This window comes from Schistocerca cancellata, chromosome 12 (assembly GCF_023864275.1).
Source record: "Schistocerca cancellata isolate TAMUIC-IGC-003103 chromosome 12, iqSchCanc2.1, whole genome shotgun sequence".
Classification (NCBI taxonomy): domain Eukaryota; kingdom Metazoa; phylum Arthropoda; class Insecta; order Orthoptera; family Acrididae; genus Schistocerca; species Schistocerca cancellata.
The window spans coordinates 32,902,683-32,922,743 of NC_064637.1; the positions used below are offsets into that span (position 1 = coordinate 32,902,683).

Genomic DNA, 20,061 nt, shown 5'->3' on the forward strand with positions numbered 1-20,061 from the left:
CCAGTTCCAAACCGAGGGATGTACTACGAAATCCTACGAAGGGAATGTTAAACTAATTACAACTGACAAAGAGGGACGAGATGAATTATTCTTTCTGCACTCCGTATGTGAACGGAACAGGAACAAGTCCTCGTAACCGGTACAGTGGGGAGCACCCTCTGCCGTGCACATCACAGTGGTTTGCAGAACACAGATGTAGAAGTTGAACTGTGGAGAATGCTCTCAGTTACATCTTAGTGAGAATGGCAGGGCAGATTCCAATCTCGATTTTGTTGTTGTGGCCTTCAGTCCAAAGACAGATTCAATGCAGCTCTCCATGCTACTCTATCCTGTGCAAGCCTCTTCATCTGCGAATAACTACTAAAACCTACATCTTTCTGAGTCTGCTTACTGTATTTGTCTCTCAGTCTTCCTCTACGATTTTTAACCCCCACATTTCTCTCCGATATTAAATTGGTAATCCTCTAATGTCTCACAATGTGTCCTATCAACTGATCCATTCTTCTAGTCAAGTTATGCCACAAATTCCTCTACTCCCCAATTCTGTTTAGTATCTCCACATTAGTTACGTGATCTGCCCATCTAATCTTCAGCATTCTTCTATAGCACCCAATTTCAAAAGCTTTTGTTCCTCTCCCTCTCTATACTGTTAATCATTTATGTTTCACTTCCGTACATTCCAGGCAAATACCGTCAGAGAAAACTTCCTAACATTTTAGTCTATATTTGATGTTAACACATTTATTTCCCTCAGAAACTCTTTTCCTGCCATTTCCAGTCTAATTTTATATTCTCTCTACTTTGGCCATCACTCGTTATAGCAAAACTCATATACTACTTTAAGTGTCTCATTTCCTAACCTAATACCATCAGTATTAGCAGACTTAATTCGACTGCATTTCTTTATACTTGTTTTGCTTTTGCTTTTGTTGACGTTAATCTTATATCTTCCTTTTAAGACACTGACCATTCCATTTAGCTGTTCTGTCAAGTCCTTTGCCATCTCTAAAAGAATTACAACTGAGCGGGGTGGCACAGTGGTCAGCGCACTGGACTCGCATTCGGGAGGATGCCATTTCAAACCTGTGTCCGGGCATCCTGATTTAGGTTTTCTGTGATTTCCCTAAATCGCTTCAGGCAAATGCGGGGATGGTTCCTTCGAAAGGACACGGCCGACTTCCTTCCTAATCCAATGAGACTGATGACCTCACTGTTGTCCAAATCAGGCAGTCAACCAACCACAGAATTGCAATGTCACTGGAAAATCTCAAAGTTTTTAAAACAATAAACCACTTCCACGATTACCAGTTTCAGTGCAACTAAAGCCACTGTCATCAGATCTTAGGACACGTACAGGTTACAACATCAAGGCAAACAATGGTAATATTAACCCATTAGCTGTGTGTAAAAGGCATAAATTACACAACAGAGATGTTTCGACAAAAGTAATTACCACCATTAGCGAGGTATTTGATGTTGCCGTATGGCAACGCTAGGCACTTTCACTACCTAAATTTATACGGATTATAACTTCAACTAAAATAAGTAGGTTATTGAAATTTCTTATTACATATACAAGTTTTGTGCAAATTTATTATTCAGTCTTCATCATACAAATGATATTTTATAACACAGTACAATTAATAATCAAAAATCAAACCTTGAACTCAGCATTATTTTACATGAAATGGAATAAAACAGTCAGCACACAATCCCACATTACACTTTGAACACATTGTTCTCACAATAGATTTACAGTCCTTGTGTGCACACCTTTTCTTCTTCTTTCCTTCTGTGTGCTGGACGAGGTGGTCAGTCTTATCAAACCTAATTGAATCTGATATGCGGCTGTCGGAACGTGCCCTCGATGCAGATGGTCTCCCGGCTCCTTTTGGCAAAGCTTGGTGTCTTTACAAGTACACTGTTGCTACTTCTCTCTTGAAATTGAGCTGAGAAATAGTTTGGTTTCGTGCTTTATTATACAAAATCCAACTGTTTTGTATGACGACGTCTAACATCCGTGTAAAGAGACACCAGTACCATTCCTTGCTTCTTATTGCAATGCGACAGCATGCTAGATTCTGATCCATCTGATCAGTACTGATATGTATTATATTTGGCTACCAGTTTTGGTATGGGAATCATTATATTTTGCTTTTTTATTTGCGAGAATCTCTTGACTTGGCCAACTTTTTGTGCACCACATGAAGAAGAGATCATTGTGACAACTGAGTTGTCCAGCCACCGCACATACAATAATCCATCATTCTTCTCTATTCGGATCTGAGGGCTCAACAAACAAAATCACCTCCAATATCATCATTATAAAGAATCTCCAGCGCCTCAGCAAGCAAGAAACCTTTTCTAAAACAAAAAAGAAAAAATTCGTCCTTTTACTGAGTACAAGCACCTAGCGTTGCCATATGGCAACACTGACGTTCAAACAGCCTAAATGAACATAATTTATTTCACAGCAAGCAGTAACCTCCAAAGAATATATATTTGAGTAATTAAAGCACAACCATAATAATAAACCAAATTATATATTGTAAGTTACTGAGTAAAACATACTTACTCAAACTTGTACTCCATTTTTCTTCGTCATTCAGCAAACGATGACTTCCAACACTGCTTACGCCACAGAATTTAAATGTATTGTTAAACCTGTTGAATTGTAGTGGTCTTTACAGTCTTGCGGAATGGAATCCAGTGCTGCCAACACTCTCGCTTCGTTGATGTCGTGGAATCAACAATTTTGAAAAAGTGTCACAAACGTTGCCATATGGCAACACACAGCGCTAATGGGTTGATAGTTGCCTACAACACGCAAGCCTTACAAAATTGTTGTAAGTAGCACATAGACATCCAAGAGAGATGACATTATAAATGTTAAGTGTCTCCATCACATACAAGCGCAAGCAAGAGACACTGAACATTTATAATGTCATCTCTCTTGGATGCCTATGTGCTACTTACAACAATTTTGTAAGGCCTGCATGTTATAGGCAACTATTAATATCACCATTGATTGCCTTGATGTTGTAACCTGTATGTGTCCTAAGATCCGATGATGGCGGCTTTAGTTTCGCCAAAACTGGTAATAATGGAATAAAAAGAATTCCTGTAATCTTGGCTACCAGTTTATTGTTTTACAAGCATCTGTATCGCTCCCACATGAGCACAATGTGCTCCCTATAAAACATCAAAATTTTTATTTCTTCTGCCAGAACTTTAATTCCTACTCCAGATTTTTCTTTTGTTTCTTTTACTGCTTGCTCAATGTACAGATTGAATAACATCGGGGATAGGCTACAGCCCTGTCTCACTTCCTTCTCAATCACTGTCTCCCTTTCATGCCCCTCGACTCGTATAATTGCCGTCAGGTTTTGTGTAAAATATGTAAACAGCCTTTCACTCCCTCTATTTTATCCCTGTGAACCTCTGAATTTTAAACAGAGTATTCCAGTCAACATTGTCCGCTATCATCATAGGTTTGCCTTTTCTTAACCTATCGTCTAATATAAGTTGTATGGTCAGTATTGCCTCGCATATTCCTGTAGTCCTCTGGAATCAAAAATGATCTTCCCTGAAGATGGCTTCTACTAGTTCTTCCAGTCTTCTGTAAGTAATTTGTGTTAGTATTTTGCAACCATGACTTATTAAACTGATAGTTCAGTAATTTTCACACCTGTCAGTGGCTGCTTTCTTTGGAATTGCAATTATTACATTCTTCTTGAAATCTGAGGGCCTTAAGCCTGTCCCATACATCTCGCTCACCAGATGGAAGAGTTTTGTCATGGCTGGCTCTCCTAAGGCTATAAGTAATTCTGACGGAATGTCGCCTACTCCAGGGGCCTTGTTTCACTTTATGTCTTACAGTGCTCCATTAAATTCTTCTCACAGTATCATACCTCCCACCTCCTCTACACCTCCTCCATTTCTATAATATTGCCTTCAAATTCATCTCCATTTTATAGACCCTCTACATACTCCTTCCATCTTTCCCTTCTTTTCTTAGGACTGATTTTCCATCTGAGTTCTTGTTATTCATACAGATGCTTCCAAAGGCTTCTTTAATTTTCCTGTAGCTGACATCTGTCTTTCCCCTGGTGAAATATGCTTCTTAATCCTTACATTTGTCCCCTAGCCACTTTGCACTTCCTGTCAACCTCATATTTAGACGTTTGTATTCCCTTTCACCTGCTTCATTTGCTGTGATTTTATACTTTCTCCTTTCATCAATTAAATTCAGTATCTCCTCTGTTATCTGAGGATTTCTATTGTGCCTTATTTTTCTACCTATTCGATCCTCTGCTGCCTTCACTATTTCATCTCTTAAAGCTACCCGTTTGTCTTCTGCTGCATTCCTTTCCCCTGTTCCAGTCAACCGTTATCTGACGCTCCCTCTGAAACTCTCAAAAACCTCTGGTTCTTTCAGTTTTTCAGGTTCCATCCCTTTAATTTGCTGCAGAGCTAATTGGCATATAAACTTGCACTGTTGTGGTAAATGTGGGCTTCACGTCTATCTTGCCAATGATAATGTGTCCACTATACTGTTCATAGTAGGTTACCCACATTCCCATTTTCTTATTCATTATTAAACTCAGTTCTGTATTACCCCTATCTGACTTTGTATTTATAACCCTGTATTCACCTGAGCAGAAGTCCTGTTCGTCCTACCAGCGAGTTTCACTAATTCCCACCATATCTAACTTCACCTATCCATTTCCCATTTTAGGGGATCTAACATTCCACACTCCAGTCTGTAGAATACTAGTTTTGTTTCTCCTGGTGATTACATCCTCCTGAGTAGTCCCGCCTGGAAATCCAAATGGGGGACGATTTTACCTCTGGAATATTTTACCCAAGAGGATGTCTGTTGTGACTCGCCGATCTTTCAAAGTGCTGCCGTGCAGTTACGCGTGTTGTCTACATGCGGCGCTGTCTGCCAGCCATGCAGCAGCTGCGCCACCTAAGCGGCCAGCCAGCCAGCAGCCGCTAGACTCGGACTCAGTTATGATTTGACTGTTAAAGTGACATACGTCTTACTCTGTTTACTTGATCTGTGACTTCCATGGATTTCACCTCAAATGTATCAGTTGTCGTTGCAATTGGCTCCTTTGAAAGATCCTGCGTCTTTGTCCTCTGCTGAAATGTGCTCATTTCTTTCTGTCTATTTTCAAAAGCAAATGCATGTGGTAGCCTCTTGTGTTGCCTTTTATCATTGTCAAAAACAACCGAATCAATCCTACCGTGCTTGGGCTGCTGAACTTCACAGCCTCAGTAGAAAGTGTCAATTTGTTACTGAGGTTCACAAGGAATCCTACGCCGATTCCATGGTACGGGATGCTATTATCTGGTCGGCGCCTGACAAAGAAGTTAGGCAACGTGCCCTTCAGCTGGCAAATCCAACTCTCGATGAAGCCCTATCCATTGCTCAGTCTTTTGAAATTTCTCGCGCTGCTGGAGCGCAAATAGAGGCACGGGGTGACGTCGGGGAAATACAACCTCTGTCCGCTGTTGACGAAGCGTGTGGTGTGTCCCCGCCAGCTGACGTGACCGCAGTACGCTCCCAAGCTCAGCCTCGGCCTAACCGTAAACAAACCTCTAAGAAACTGCAGCAAAACCCACGGCAACTTCCTTCATGTCCGTGGTGTTTTACGAAACATTCACGAGAGGATTGGCCACATTGTTGGGCTGTGTGTCACAAATGCAAAAAAAAAGGGTCATGTGTCATCCGTTTGCAAATCCGACCGCATACGTGACGTTCATGAACATGGCACTGATTCTGAATCTTTGTTGTCTGGCAATTGTACTTCTTCCATTTCAGGGAAGTTATTCCTCACTGTCCAAATACTTGGTCGAGATGTTCTGCTGCCACTATCATCAATTCTCAGACGTATCTTCAGTTGGGTTCTCCAATCCTGTCACCTGTCACTAGGCAATTACGGACTTACAATAAACAGAAGATTTCTCTCTTGGGACAATTTGATACTGAGGTATCTTACAAATCTGTCGTTCACACTGTTCCCGTATTTGTGGTCAACCATAGTAATCCGGAGAATCTTTTTGGTTTCGATGTTTTTCGCGTTTTTGGGTTCTCCATAGATGACTCTGTCAATATCGTCTCTGATGCTATCCCTTATGCTCAATTGGATTCCTTGTCGATGACATTTTCGTCCCTTTTTTCTCCTGGGTTAGGCCGTGAAAACAACTTTGAAGCTCATATCGCTCTCAAACCCACTGCTCGGCCTAAGTTTTTTCGGGCTCGGCTCATTCCTGTGGCCCTTCGTGATTGGGTCAAACGGGAGGTGGATCGTCTCACTGCTTCAGGAGTCTTGCTTCCTGTCACTTCCAGTGAGTGGTCCTCTCCTGTCATTGCTGTTGCTAGGCCAAATGGTGATATTCATCTCTGTGGCGATTTCAAGGCCACTGTAAATGCTCAATGCCTTATCGACACTTACCCTATGCCTCGACCTGAAGAATTGTTCACTAAACTTGCTGGAGGCCAGTATTTTTCTAAACTTGACCTGTCAGAAGCTTATCATCAACTTCTCCTCGACGCTGCTTCCCGGCAGTTTCTGGTCCTTAACAAGCCCTTCGGCCTCTATCAATACCAATGATTGCCATTCGGGGTTGCTAGTGCCCCTGCTCTCTTTCAGCGATTCTTGGAACCGTTATTGCTCACTGTCCCTGGGTGTATAAATTACATGGACGATATTGTTTTCACTGGCTGCACCACTGAAGAACATCTTCAGAATCTGCGCACACTTTTTCATGTCTTACAGACTGCCGGTCTTAAGTGTAATCTTCAGAAATCAAAATTTTTTCAATGTCATCATCACTTAACCATACAATAGAGCTACATGCCCTCAGGAAAAGTAGAGCTCTAGTTTCCCCTTGCTTTCAGCTGTTTGCAGTTCCACCACAGCGAGGCAGTTTTGTTGATATTACAAGGCCAGATCAGTCAATCACTCCTGCCCCTCTTCAAGTACCACTCATCTGTATGGCCTTTAAACACATACTCCTCCATTGTGATTGCACCTACAGTACAGTTATCTGTATTGCTGAGGTGCAGGGTTCATGAGGAGCCAATCCAGATATATGTGGCTAAATAAACAATAATGTGGACTTCAGAAACACAATTTCTTTTTATTTAGGGACAATAAACTGCAGAACTTTAGTGGCCAAAGTTAAAGCAATTGGAAATGGGGTTACAGACATTACATGGAATATAGTAGGTTTATCAATGGTGCAACACAAAAGTGAAGAGCTAATATAATTAAAAATATGTCAAATTTGTTGTTATCAAGGAAGTGAACAGAGAGGAACTGCAGGTAAAGGCTTTATTGTAAACAGGAAATCTACAACATTAAAGACACTGAAGTAATCCCAGACAAATAGCAAGGCTTATCTGCTGAACTTATTCCACTTCATGCCTTCTAGATAAACCCTATACTGAAACTTCCTGCCAGATTAAAACCGTGTGCCACAACCTCACCTTTTGTAGTCAGTGCTGTTAGTGACTGAGCTGTTCAGTACGACTCAAGACCAGACCTCACAGCTATACTTCAACCAATGTTCTCTTGTCTTCCAAACTTCACAGAAGCTTTCATGCATAGGACATACCTAGTGGGACTGCAGCTCTAGAAAGAAAGGATATTGTGCAGTCCTGGCTTCGCCACACCCTAGGGCAGAGCTGCCCGACCTTTTAGCTTACCTGCGCATCAATATACTTAACACTTGTGATATCCTCTGGGAGGGGGGTGGGTAGGGGGGTGGGTAGCAGCTGGGAGCAGGGGCAGTCGGAGTTGTTCTAAAAAGGCGAGATGGGATTAATTTGATGATTTATATATGAGACTTCATTAATAATTTTATTTATAAGTAACTGTAAATCTGAATAAATGTGACATTTGACTTTTAATTTGGGAAACTAATCTATCATTATCAGGTTTGATCAATGTGGTTGCAATTCTCAAGGCGTTCATGTGAGGTTATGGTTTTATTTTTACTCTTTGTGTGCTTTACTCTTGAAAATAATTCTTCAAAAACATATGTACTTCAAAATGAAGTTGACATATATAACACATGGCTGTGCAGCAAGGAGATTTGTCTCTAGTCAGGTATCAACGAGGCGCATTCAAGTTCTAAGGCCTCCGATTTTTTTTCTAATTAACTACTCACCCGAAATCGATGAACCTGGCGTTACTTCTCGATGTAATCGCCCTGCAGACGTACACATTTTTCACAACGCTGATGCCATGATTCCATGGCAGTGGTGAAGGCTTCTTTAGGAGTCTGTTTCGACCACTGGAAAATTGCTGAGGCAATAGCAGCACCGCTGGTGAATGTGTGGCCATGGAGAGTGTCTTTCATTGTTGTAAAAAGCCAAAAGTCACTAGGAGCCAGGTCAGGTGAGTAGGGAGCATGAGGAATAACTTCAAAGTTGTTATCACGAAGAAACTGTTGCGTAACATTAGCTCGATGTGCACGTGCGTTGTCTTGGTGAAACAGCACACGCGCAGCCCTTCCCGGACGTTTTTGTTGCAGTGCAGGAAGGAGTTTGTTCTTCAAAACATTTTCGTAGGATGCACCTGTTACCGTAGTGCCCTTTGGAATGCAATGGGTAAGGATTACGCCCTCGCTGTCCCAGAACATGGACACCATCATTTTTTCAGCACTGGCTGTTACCCGAAATTTTTTTGGTGGCGGTGAATCTGTGTGCTTATATTGAGCTGACTGGCGCTTTGTTTCTGGATTGAAAAATGGCATCCACATCTCATCCATTGTCACAACCGATGAAAAGAAAGTCCCATTCATGCTGTCATTGTGCTTCAACATTGCTCGGCAACATGCCACACGGGCAGCCGTGTGGTCGTCCGTCAGCATTCGTGGCACCCACCTGGATGACACTTTTCGCATTTTCAGGTCGTCATGCAGGATTGTGTGCACAGAACCCACAGAAATGCCAACTCTGGAGGCGATCTGTTCAATAGTCATTCGGCGATCCTCCAAAACAATTCTCTCCACTTTCTCGATCATGCCATCAGACGGGCTTGTGCGAGCCTGAGGTTGTTTCGGTTTGTTGTCACACTATGTTCTGCCTTCATTAAACTCTCACACCCACGAACGCACTTTCGACACATCCATAACTCCATCACCACATGTCTCCTTCAACTGTCGATGAATTTCAATTGGTTTCACACCACGCAAATTCAGAAAACGAATGAGTGCACGCTGTTCAAGTAAGGAAAACTTCGCCATTTTAAGTATTTAAAACAGTTCTCATTCTCGCCGCTGGCGGTAAAATTCCATCTGCCGTACGGTGCTGCCATCTCTGGGACATATTGACGATGAACGCGGCCTCATTTTAAAACAATGCGCATGTTTCTATCTCTTTCCAGTCCGGAGAAAAAAAATCGGAGGCCTTAGAACTTGAATGCACCTCGTACATCTACATCTACATTCATATTCTGCAAACCACTGTGAGATGCATGGCAGAGAGTATGTCCCATTTCCCAATTATTACGGTTTCTTCCTGTTCTGTTCACATATAATGTGGGAAGAAATAAGCTGGTTCTCCAAAATTTGTTAATGGATTTTCTCGGGATAGTTTATGTCTATTTTCAAGAGTCTTAAAGTTCAGTTCCTTCAGTATCTCTGTGACACTCTCCCACAGGTGAAACAAACCTGTGACCATTTGTGCTGTCCTTCTTCATATACATTCAATATCCCCTGTTAGTCCTGTCTGGTATGGGTCCCACACACTTGAGTAATATTCTAGAACCGGCCACACAAGAGATTTGTAAGGAATCTTCTTTGTCAACTGATTGGGTTGGGTTGGGTTGTTTGGGGGAAGAGACCAAACTGCGAGGTCATCGGTCTCATTGGAGTAGGGAAGGTCGGGGAACGAAGCCAGCCGTGCCCTTTCACAGGAACCATCCCGGCATTTGCCCAGAGCGATTTAGGGAAATCACAGAAAATGTAAAACAGGATGGCCGGACGCGGGATTGAACCGTCGCCCTCATGAATGCGAGTGCAGTGTGCTAACCACTGTGCCACCTCGCTCGGTATGTCGACTGATTGCATTTCCCCAGTATTCTACCAGAAAACTAAAGACTACAACCTGTTTTACCCATGACTCAGCTATGTGATAATTCTATTTCATATTCATACATAGCGTTACACCCAGATATTTTTTATGAGTTGGCCAATTCCAGCAGTAACTCATTGATGTTATAGTCATAGGATACAATGTTTTTTTTGTTTTGTGAACTGCACAATTTTACATTTTTTGAACATTTAAAGCAAGTTGCCAGCCTTTGCACCAATTTGAAATCTTATCAAGATCTGACTGAATATTTATGCTGCTTCTTACAGATATTACTACATTATAGACAACTACATCATCTACAAAAAGCATGGTTTTACTATTAATATTGTCTGGAATGTCATTAATATACAAAATAAACAGCAAGAGTTCCAATACACTTTCCTGGGGCATACAAGAAGTCACTTGCACATCTGACAATGATTCTCCATCCAAGATAAGTTGCTGCATCCTTCATAACTTAGAAATCCTCAATCCAGTCACAAATTTCACTCAATACCCCATACGATCTTACTTTTGTCAATAAATGTAAGTGCGGTACCGAGTCAAATGCCTTTGTAAATCAAGAAATACAGCAAATACGTGATTGTTTTGATCCAAAACTTGCAGAATGTCATGCAAGAAAAGTGCAAGTTGGATTTCATACGATGATGGTTTCAAAAGCAATGCTGGCTGGCACTGAGGAGGTCACTCTGTTCAAGATATCTCACTATGTTCGAGCTCAGGGTACGTTCTAAGATTCGACAACAAATTGATGTCAAGGATATTGGACGGTAGTTTTGATGATCACTTCTATTACCCTTCATGGACATGGGTGTGACATGTGCCTTTTTCCAAGAATTGGTCATGGTTTTTTGTTCAAGGGATGTACAAGTTAGAAGAGGGGCTAACTCGTCCACAAATTCAGTGTAGAATCTGTCAGGGATTCCATTGGGCCCTGGAGCTTTGTTCAGTTTTAACTATTTCAGCTTTTTCTCAACACCACTGACAGTAGCACTTACTTCATTCATCTTTTCAGTGGTATGAGGATTAAACTGGGGCAAGTCTCCTGGGTTTTTCTTTGTAAAGGAACATTTTAAAACAGAGTTAAGCAGTTCAGCTTTCGCTTTGCTACCCTCAGTTGCAGTTCCTGTCTCATTCACTGAAGACTGGTGCTACTAATATGACATACGACCAGAATTTCTTTGGTTCTGTGAAGGATCATTTGTCAATATTCTGCTGCAGTAGTCATGGAAGGCATCATGCATTGTTCTCTTGACAGCCAAATGTGTTTCATTCAGCATCTCTCTACCTATAGCACTATGCTTTGTTTTACACTTACTGTGCAGTAATCGCTGTTTTTTTACAGTGACTGTATACTATTGGAGATTCCCTCCCATTATGAGCTGTTGTACTGGGTACATATCTACCCAGTGCATGGTCAGCTACTCTTTTAAACTTGAGCCAGAGGTCCTCTACATGTTCCCCACACTGTGCTGAAAGTATTAAGTTCCTCATTGATATATGATACTACTGATTTTTATCTACTTTACTGCACATATACATCTTTCTGCTTGTTTTAGCTATCCTTTGTACTTTGGTAATAATTGTTGCCACAACTGTGTCACGGTCACTGGTACCCGCTACAATGTGGACATCATCAAAGAGGTCAGGTCTATTTGTTGCTGTTAGATACAATGTATTTCCATCGTGAGTGGCGTTCCTAACTATATGTTCTAGGTAGTTTTCAGAGAAGGCATTTAGTAAACTTTCGAAGGATGTCTTATCACACCCACCCATAACAAAACTGTAAGTTTCCCAATTAACTGTTGGATGGTTACTGTCTCCATTGATGATTACAGTATGATTGGGGAGCTTATGTACAAGCGAATTGAGGTGTTCTCCCAAGTTTTTGGTCACATCAGGAGTGGAGTGTGGTGGGCAACAGAAGGATCCAATTACCATTTTATGCCCATCCTCAATATTGAGTCTTGCCCAAAAAATCTCACATGGAGCTTCAATTTCTACCTCGGTGGATTTAAATTTCTTCTCTACTTTGACAAATACACCACTTCCGGTTCCCATTTGCCTATCCTTTTGATATACATTTATTTCCTTCCCAAAAATCTCACTGGTATCAATTTCAGGTTTCAACCAGCTTGTATGATCTGTAAAAGTCCAACAAAGGCACACGATCAAATTTTTCGTTTAGTTGGATGTCAGACTGCAGCTCTATGCATTACATATACAAATCTTCAATACTACTGGTAAAAGGTGTCACACAGATAGAAAAAATCTAAATATTTTTTTTGAAAATCTTGAAACTGACTTTACAATTCTTGCATCAAATCAAAAAGTATGGCTCAAATTTCATCCCATCTTTAGCGTTATGTTTGGCCAACATGTTGGTAGGGAAGAAAGACAAAGAAAAGTTTGCCTTTACTTGTACTTGGCATAATTCAGTTTCATTTGGAATGTATTTATTGTTTGAAATATTGTACTGATAAGTAGGTTTCTACCTTGAAGGTGCCTGTTTTAAGTCACCCAAATTAGCAGTCAAATCTGCCAATATACAAAATCTGTCCATCGTCAAGTTCTGGAATAGATTTTGCTTTTGATGTCACAAATGATTTGATTTCATTAATTATGCTATAAAATCTTTCAAACATCTGTCTTTGACTGAGCCACCTATTCTTTTTTTAGTCAACAGTCTTCTGACTAGCTCGATGTGGCCTGCCATGAATTCCTTTCCTCTGCCAGCTACTTCATCTCAGAGCAGCACTTTCAGCCTATGTCTTAAATTATTTGCCGGGTGTATCCCAATCTCTGTTTTCCTGTACAGTTTTTACCCTTTACAGCTCCCTCTAGTAGCACGGACGTTATTCTTTGACGTCTTAACATCTGTGATGTCTTATCAGATTCCCTACCATCCTGTCCCGTCTTCTCGTCAGTTTTTTTTCCATATATTCCTTTCCACCCTAATACCCCAGAGAACCTTCTCATTCCTTCTCTTATCAGTCCACCTAATTTTCAACATTCTTCTGTAGCAGCACATCTCAAATGCTTCAGTTCCCACAGTCCATGTTCCACTACCATACACTGTGCTCCAAATGTACATTCTCAGAAATTTCTACCTCAAATTAAGGCCTAAGTTTGATACTAGTAGACTTCCCTTAGCCAGGAATGCCCTTTTTGTCAGTTCCAGTCTGCTTTTTTATGTTCTCCCTACTCTGTCCATTGTGGGTTATTTTGCTGCCAAGATAGCAGAATTCCTTAACTTTACCTACTTCATGATTATTGATCCTGATGTTAGGTTTCTTGCTGTTCTCATTCTGCTACTTATTAATTTCGTCTTCCTTTGACTTACTGCCGGTCTATACACTGTACTCATTAGAATGTTTATTCCATTCAGCAGATCCTGTAATTCTTCTTCACTATCATTGCCTCTTCGATGTATAGACTGAATAGTAGGAGTGAAAGACAACATTCTCGTCTTATACCTTGTCAATCTGTATATTGAGCAAGCAGTAAAGGAAACAAAAGAAAAATTCGGAGTAGGTATTAAAGTCCGTGGAGAAGAAATAAAAATGTTGAGGTTCGCCAATGACGTTGTAATTCTGTCAGAGACAGCAAAGGACTTGGAAGAGCAGTTGAACGGAATGGACAGTGTCTTGAAAGGAGGATATAAGATGAACATCAACAAAAGCAAAACGAGGTTAATGGAACGTAGTTGAATTAAGTCGGGTGATGCTGAGGGAATTAGATTAGGAAATGAGACACTTAAAGTAGTAAAGGAGTTTTGCTATGTGGGGAGCAAAATAACTGATGATGGTTGAAGTAGAGAGGATATACAATGTAGACTGGCAATGGCAAGGAAAGCGTTTCTGAAGAAGAGAAATTTGTTAACATCAAGTATAGATTTAAGTGTCAGAAAGTCATTTCTGATAATATTTGTATGGAGTGTAGCCATGTATGGAAGTGAAACATGGATGATAAATAGTTTGGACAAGAAGAGAATAGAAGTTTTCGAAATGTGGTGCTACAGAAGAATGCTGAAGATTAGATGGGTAGATCACATAACTAATGAGGAGATATTGAATAGGATTGGGGAGAAGAGACGTTTGTGGCACAACTTGACTAGATGAAGGGATCGATTGGTAGGACATGTTCTGAGGCATCAAGGGATCACCAATTTAGCATTGGAGAGCAGCGTGGGGGGTAAAAATCGTAGAGGGAGACCAAGAGATGAATACACCAAGCAGATACAGAAGGATGTAGGTTGCAGTAGGTACTGGGAGATGAAGAAGCTTGCACAGCATAGAGTAGCGTGGAGAGCTGCATCAAACCAGTCTCAGGACTGAAGACCACAACAACAACAACAGTGCAGAAATAACCCTGACCAATTTGAAGAGTTTTGCTTGCCTAAATATCTGTGCTAGTTTCAAAGTTTAAACACCAATAAGTACATGCAATCACTCTCATCCTGACTATGAACCAAATAGCACTGAACTTTCAGCAACATGAGTTTGGGCTACCTGCCGAGTACGTGACATGACTCAAAACTGAGGGACAGCACACTGAAGGTCAGGACTGAGATGCACAAATAAGAGGATTGATAGCACACAGGGTAATGAGGTAGAACATGTTTAAATCAGATGAAAGGAACATAATATTTTTCTTTGGAGTCTTAGACAATATTCCCACTGCAATTTTAGATTGAGAACCGGCTCACCATCTGAGGTCTTAATATTTGTAAGGCTATGGATGTCCATCTTACTGCATGGACAAGTGACTTCAACTGATGACATGTATGAGAAAAAGTACCACCACAATTGTATCTTTATTCTGTCACACGGCTAGTTTCAGCGGCACACTACCGCCATACTCAGGCCCCACCACTCCAAAAGAGTATTTGATTTCTTTGGTGCATTTACCGTGGGGTCCTCGTTACTAGCACATGTGGGCTAACTTTCGTCGGGAGTCTATTCTCAACACCACATTGTCTCCATGGAGAATGTCTTTGGGATCAGAGACAACACAGTGTCGACAGATTCCTGATGGTTCAAATGGCTCTGAGCACTATGGGACTTAACATCTGAGGTCATCAGTCCCCTAGAACTTAGAACTAGTTAAACCTAACTAACCTAAGGACATCACACGCATCCATGCCCGAGGCAGGGTTCGAACCTGCGACTGTAGTGGTCTCGCAGTTCCAGGCTGAAGTGCCTAAGATTCCTGATGAAAGTTAGCCCATGTGTGCTAGTAACGAGGACCCCACAGTAAATGCACCAAGGAAATCAAATACTCTTTTGGAGTCGTGGGACCTGAGCATAGTGGTAACATGCCGCTTACACTAGTTGTGTGATAGAATAAAGACATTCTTAAGATACAGCTGTGGTACTTTTTCCCATTTATAATCCTGCTTCCCTTTTCTCCAGAGATCACTTTAACTGAATACTTGCTAGCAAAAATGTAGTAAGCCTCAGGGTTTTTCAGGAGAGAAGAAAAACAACTAAACAAGTGAAATGTGTGCAGATACTTATCCTGTAATTGATATTCAGTTTAAATTATTGTTGTTTCTTGTTGTGGCCTTCAGTCCGGAGACTGGTTTGATGCAGCTCTCCATGCTACTCTCTCCTGTGCAAGCTGCTTCATCTCCCAGTACGTACTGGAGCCTACATCCCTTAATCTGCTTAGTGTATTCATCTCTTGGTCTCCCTATATGATTTTTACCCTCCACACTGCCCTCCAATACTAAATTGGTGATCCCTTGAAGTCTCAGATCATGTCCTACCAAACTATTAATGTACAATAATTTTGACAATGTTCATCTTTAAATGCAAGGTATGAGAGATGATCATTGGACGTCTATGCAAAAACCTTTTAGCTATAATGGAAGTAGCACATTTTTGCAGTCTTCAATGTCTGTGCCACTGAAAGTATTTGTATAATACTGTTTCTTGGTCTTATTATGTATAAAAATAATGAAACAGAAACAATACTTGCAATTTGTATAATTTATTGTTAAAAGTTTTCCATTGTTTAACAGAATTTGCTTAAGACTGGAAATATTGTTGAGAAAGAATGTTTTACATTGATTAAGCATCACATTGCCAATTCACTTTATCTTTAGGTTGTCGTAAAGGTGCCATATTTTTCAAAAACATATGTACACCTGTCTAGCAGATTAGCTTTCTTTTCCACAAATACAGGCAGTAGGTACCTGTACAGTCTGGGTAGGATGTTCACGCTAATTATCACGTGTTATGTTGTTTTTACCTCTACAAAGTTTTGCTAAGTTTGTAGAGTACCAAGGTTGTCAGTAGTTGTGACTCTTGAGCACCAAAGTACTATTGGAGAGTCTGAGCATATCTTCACCCAGACATAATTCTTTATTTTGCATTTTGAATATTTGCAGATTTGCTTTCCAGTAGTGCTCAAATCAATAGTGCCGACTGTGTGTAACAATTAAAAAATTAGTTGTCTGGTCTTCCAGTTGCTGTTATCGGTCTCTGTCAAATGGCTCATACACAATGTGGTTCCTCTTGTTTTTTCTCAATTAATACTAAATCTTGATCACAGGGCAAAAATCTGTGCTCTGTGATTCAAAATTTTTGCTCCGCAGATGTAATGTACTTCAAGTTCACAAGATATTGATAGAAATTACAGTTATTGTCCTGTCCTGTACATTGATATGACCGTGCCACTGAAGTTCTTTCTTCACACGATTTTGGTACTGGAAATTCAGAGGTTATAAGACTTCAGGAGGCAAGAGGTAATTTCTGACGATCTCTGTCTGGCTACATTTCCAGTCCGTACACAAAGCCACACCTTATTGTCACCAACATTATGTATTGCTTCATTGTAGGCTGATATTGGTAGACTACTGCAGAATGGGTAAGGGTAGGACAGTGCAATGGCTGTTGGAGATCTGTGCATATGAAAACATAGTTTTTTTTTTTTAGCCTTCTCTGTATCATTCTGCAGCACTGCATAAATTGCTTCTATATGAAAATGGTACAGTTTGCTCACTTCTTCAATTTTCTTTCTTTCTCTTTCGTTTCACTTTTAACTAATTGGAGGAATAGTCTGTCACAATAACCACGTCAGTCCAAATGTTGTACTCCAAAGCATACATCATATTCCCTCCTGAAAATATCTCTGTATACTCTTTCACTACATTGCCGTGTAGGATCCGCTTCCTTAAAGAGTTGGTAAGGTTTATTAACACTCAAATTGGAACTGACGCAGTGCTGTTCATTCTTATGCTCGAATAGTAATTTTCTTGTTTTGGTAACTTCTCAGTGTGGTTTCTTATCAAATCCTTCTGATCATCCTCTAGTTTCTTTTGATGATTCTCATGCCCAGCCCTTCTTCCACATTTCAGATATACCTGAATTTGTTCTGTATTGCTTCTCAGAAAGTACTTAAATGTGCAATGTCGATGCAAAATGGTCGCCTTAGTCTCCCTGCATTTGATATCAGCTATTTCAGTACATGACAAAGTTAAATGTCTTGTTTGTGTATTATAGTTTGCATTGCAGAATTCTTCAGACAGCATTCTGTTGACCTACAAACTTGTTTTCTACACTGATATTTACATTTATCATCTGTGAATAGAGCAATATGTACTTGAAATTTTAAACATTTTTGTTAGCTGAGATCCAGCAGCCATACATTAATTTAATTGCACAAATTTTGTGCAACCAATGTGGCTATATATACATCCTGTAATTAAATCAAGATGTATTTATAAGTAATGTTAATTATAATACAGGTGGCGATAAAGGCTCTGATTATGCATTACAATACAATACATTCAGTTAATCTTACGAATTACTTTCTCGTAATATGGATCTGCAACATCTATAATTTTTTTAAATGATGCCCTCATGCTTTCACATGAAAAAAAAATCTTATTAATTTCCCATTAAACACAATGATTTTGTTAAATTGACTTGCAACATTTTTGTACCCACCTGTTCATCAGGACTTTCCCCAGCCAGCAGTTTTTTTACTGGGAGACAAATATTGTTGCCCTGAATTATGTTTGTATTTCTTCTGATCCCTCTTCCATTTATTATACTTAATTTCACATTTCACTCCTTGTTTTATCTTTGCACATACTCTGACTTAGCATCTCACGACTTTCCTCCTCAATTGTTATGAAGTTTCTGCATTGTAACAAAAGAAGGAAGGTGCTTATTGTACATGTTTGCCAACATAACTTTATACATGTCTCACTCTTAGCGAATACAATGTTTATATGTAAAAACCCAGCATTCTAGAAAAGTTAGGGATACAATGTTTTGAAACAGGTACTCAGTTTTGCTATAGATAGCACCTATCTTTCTCATATCAATGTATGATTCTATAGCTTCGTACTTCTCCTACAGCTATTCTGGCTTTGCCATTTTGCACTTTCTGACAATATTATTTTCTAGATGTCTATATTCCCATTCACCTGCTTCATTTTTATATTTTCTCCTTTTTTCAATTGAATTCAACACCTCATGTGTTCTCCAAGGATTTCTATCGGACCTTGTTTGTCTATTTAATCCTCTGCCACCTTCTCTGTTTCATCTTTCAAAACTCCCTATTTATCTTCTATTGTAACACTTTCCCACGTTTCAGTCGATCATGGTCTAATCATCCTTTTGAAACTTTCAACAACTTCTGTATCTTTTAATTTATCCATGTCACATTTCCCTAATTTCCAAGCAATCTCCAATTAATTAGTTTTAATCTCTATTTTACAATCAATAAATTGTGGTTAGAATCCACATCTGCTCCTGGAAACATTTTGCACTTCAAAATCAGGTCAAGAAGTGTGTCTTATCATTACAAAACTGATGGAAACCTTCTAGTGTTTACAGGTGTCTTCCACATATTCAACCTTTTTTCTTTCGTTAATTTATCTGATAAAAATTAATTACAGCACTTAACATTAGCCTACATGTTAGTCACTTCTTGGAATGATACTACATCTATTGGTGCTTCATAAGTAACATTTTTCTGTCTCATTTGAACAACTGATAGAATTCCTTAGAGAACAATTTTGAGTGGAAAAACGATTATTTTTAAAAAAAATCTAAAAAGGCAATTCACAAAGTTTTAACCTTGCTTTACCAGCCATATATGTATCTCATAGTTGAGAGATTTATGTCAGAGTTACATAATATGATTTTCTGCTTCTTTCAGATACTGAGAACATGACAGCGGTATTTTCCACAGTTCGAGACTTCATCACGAAGAGGATGATGTTGCAGTTCAATGTACAATAATATAGACTACATTTTCCCCCTACAGTTCCTCTCAGGTTAATGATTACAGATGTAAATATCATTTTCGAACCTGACATGTGTTTTCAGTATTATAAACAAAAATTATGTCTGAACAATTAAAAAAGTACATACTTAAATTTCAAAACCTGTAGTGTGCAAGAAAGTGCAACTGGGGAAAACAATTTGACAAGACTGCATTTATTTTTGTATGTGATACTGTTTAAATACTATAAACTTTAATAAATAAAAATTAATATTTAACACTAGCAGTACATGCATCACCCATAACGAATCTGCACACAGCTACCAAACAAGGCAAATAAATGATGTACATGTACATCAGACAAACACAGCACTATTACAGAAAAGCATACTCCATCCTGGCATCAACCTATATAACGCATTACCGAAATCCACAAAAATAACAGACAGAAACAATTTCAAATCAACAGTGATTGGTGATGCATTGCTTCTATACAGTAAGAGAGTGTCTAGAAAAACAAAACTGCAGCAATAACTAAGATTTGTAAAGTGTATAGAAAAATAAAACATTGTGTACATGTCTTTTGCTAAACTGATATATGTGTGCAAAAATTTCAAGAAATGTATACGGTAATTAAGGAATTGACCAATATCTTTTCTACACTGTACAGTCCTAGATTCACAGGACTATTTAAATACATTCAG

The 20,061-nt window shown here is 39.6% G+C and overlaps 1 protein-coding gene across 1 annotated transcript in view; it reads left to right on the plus strand.

The window, feature by feature from the left end:
- The window catches only part of LOC126109420 (guanine nucleotide-binding protein subunit alpha-14-like), a 192,453-nt gene extending 172,604 nt beyond the window's left edge, over nucleotides 1–19,849 (plus strand). The window contains exon 8 of the mRNA XM_049914455.1: nucleotides 19,292–19,849. Within this exon, the coding sequence (XP_049770412.1) occupies nucleotides 19,292–19,374 (83 nt within the window). The 3' untranslated portion in view covers nucleotides 19,375–19,849. The remainder of the gene's footprint in view (nucleotides 1–19,291) is intronic.
- Nucleotides 19,850–20,061: the final 212 nt, after the last annotated feature.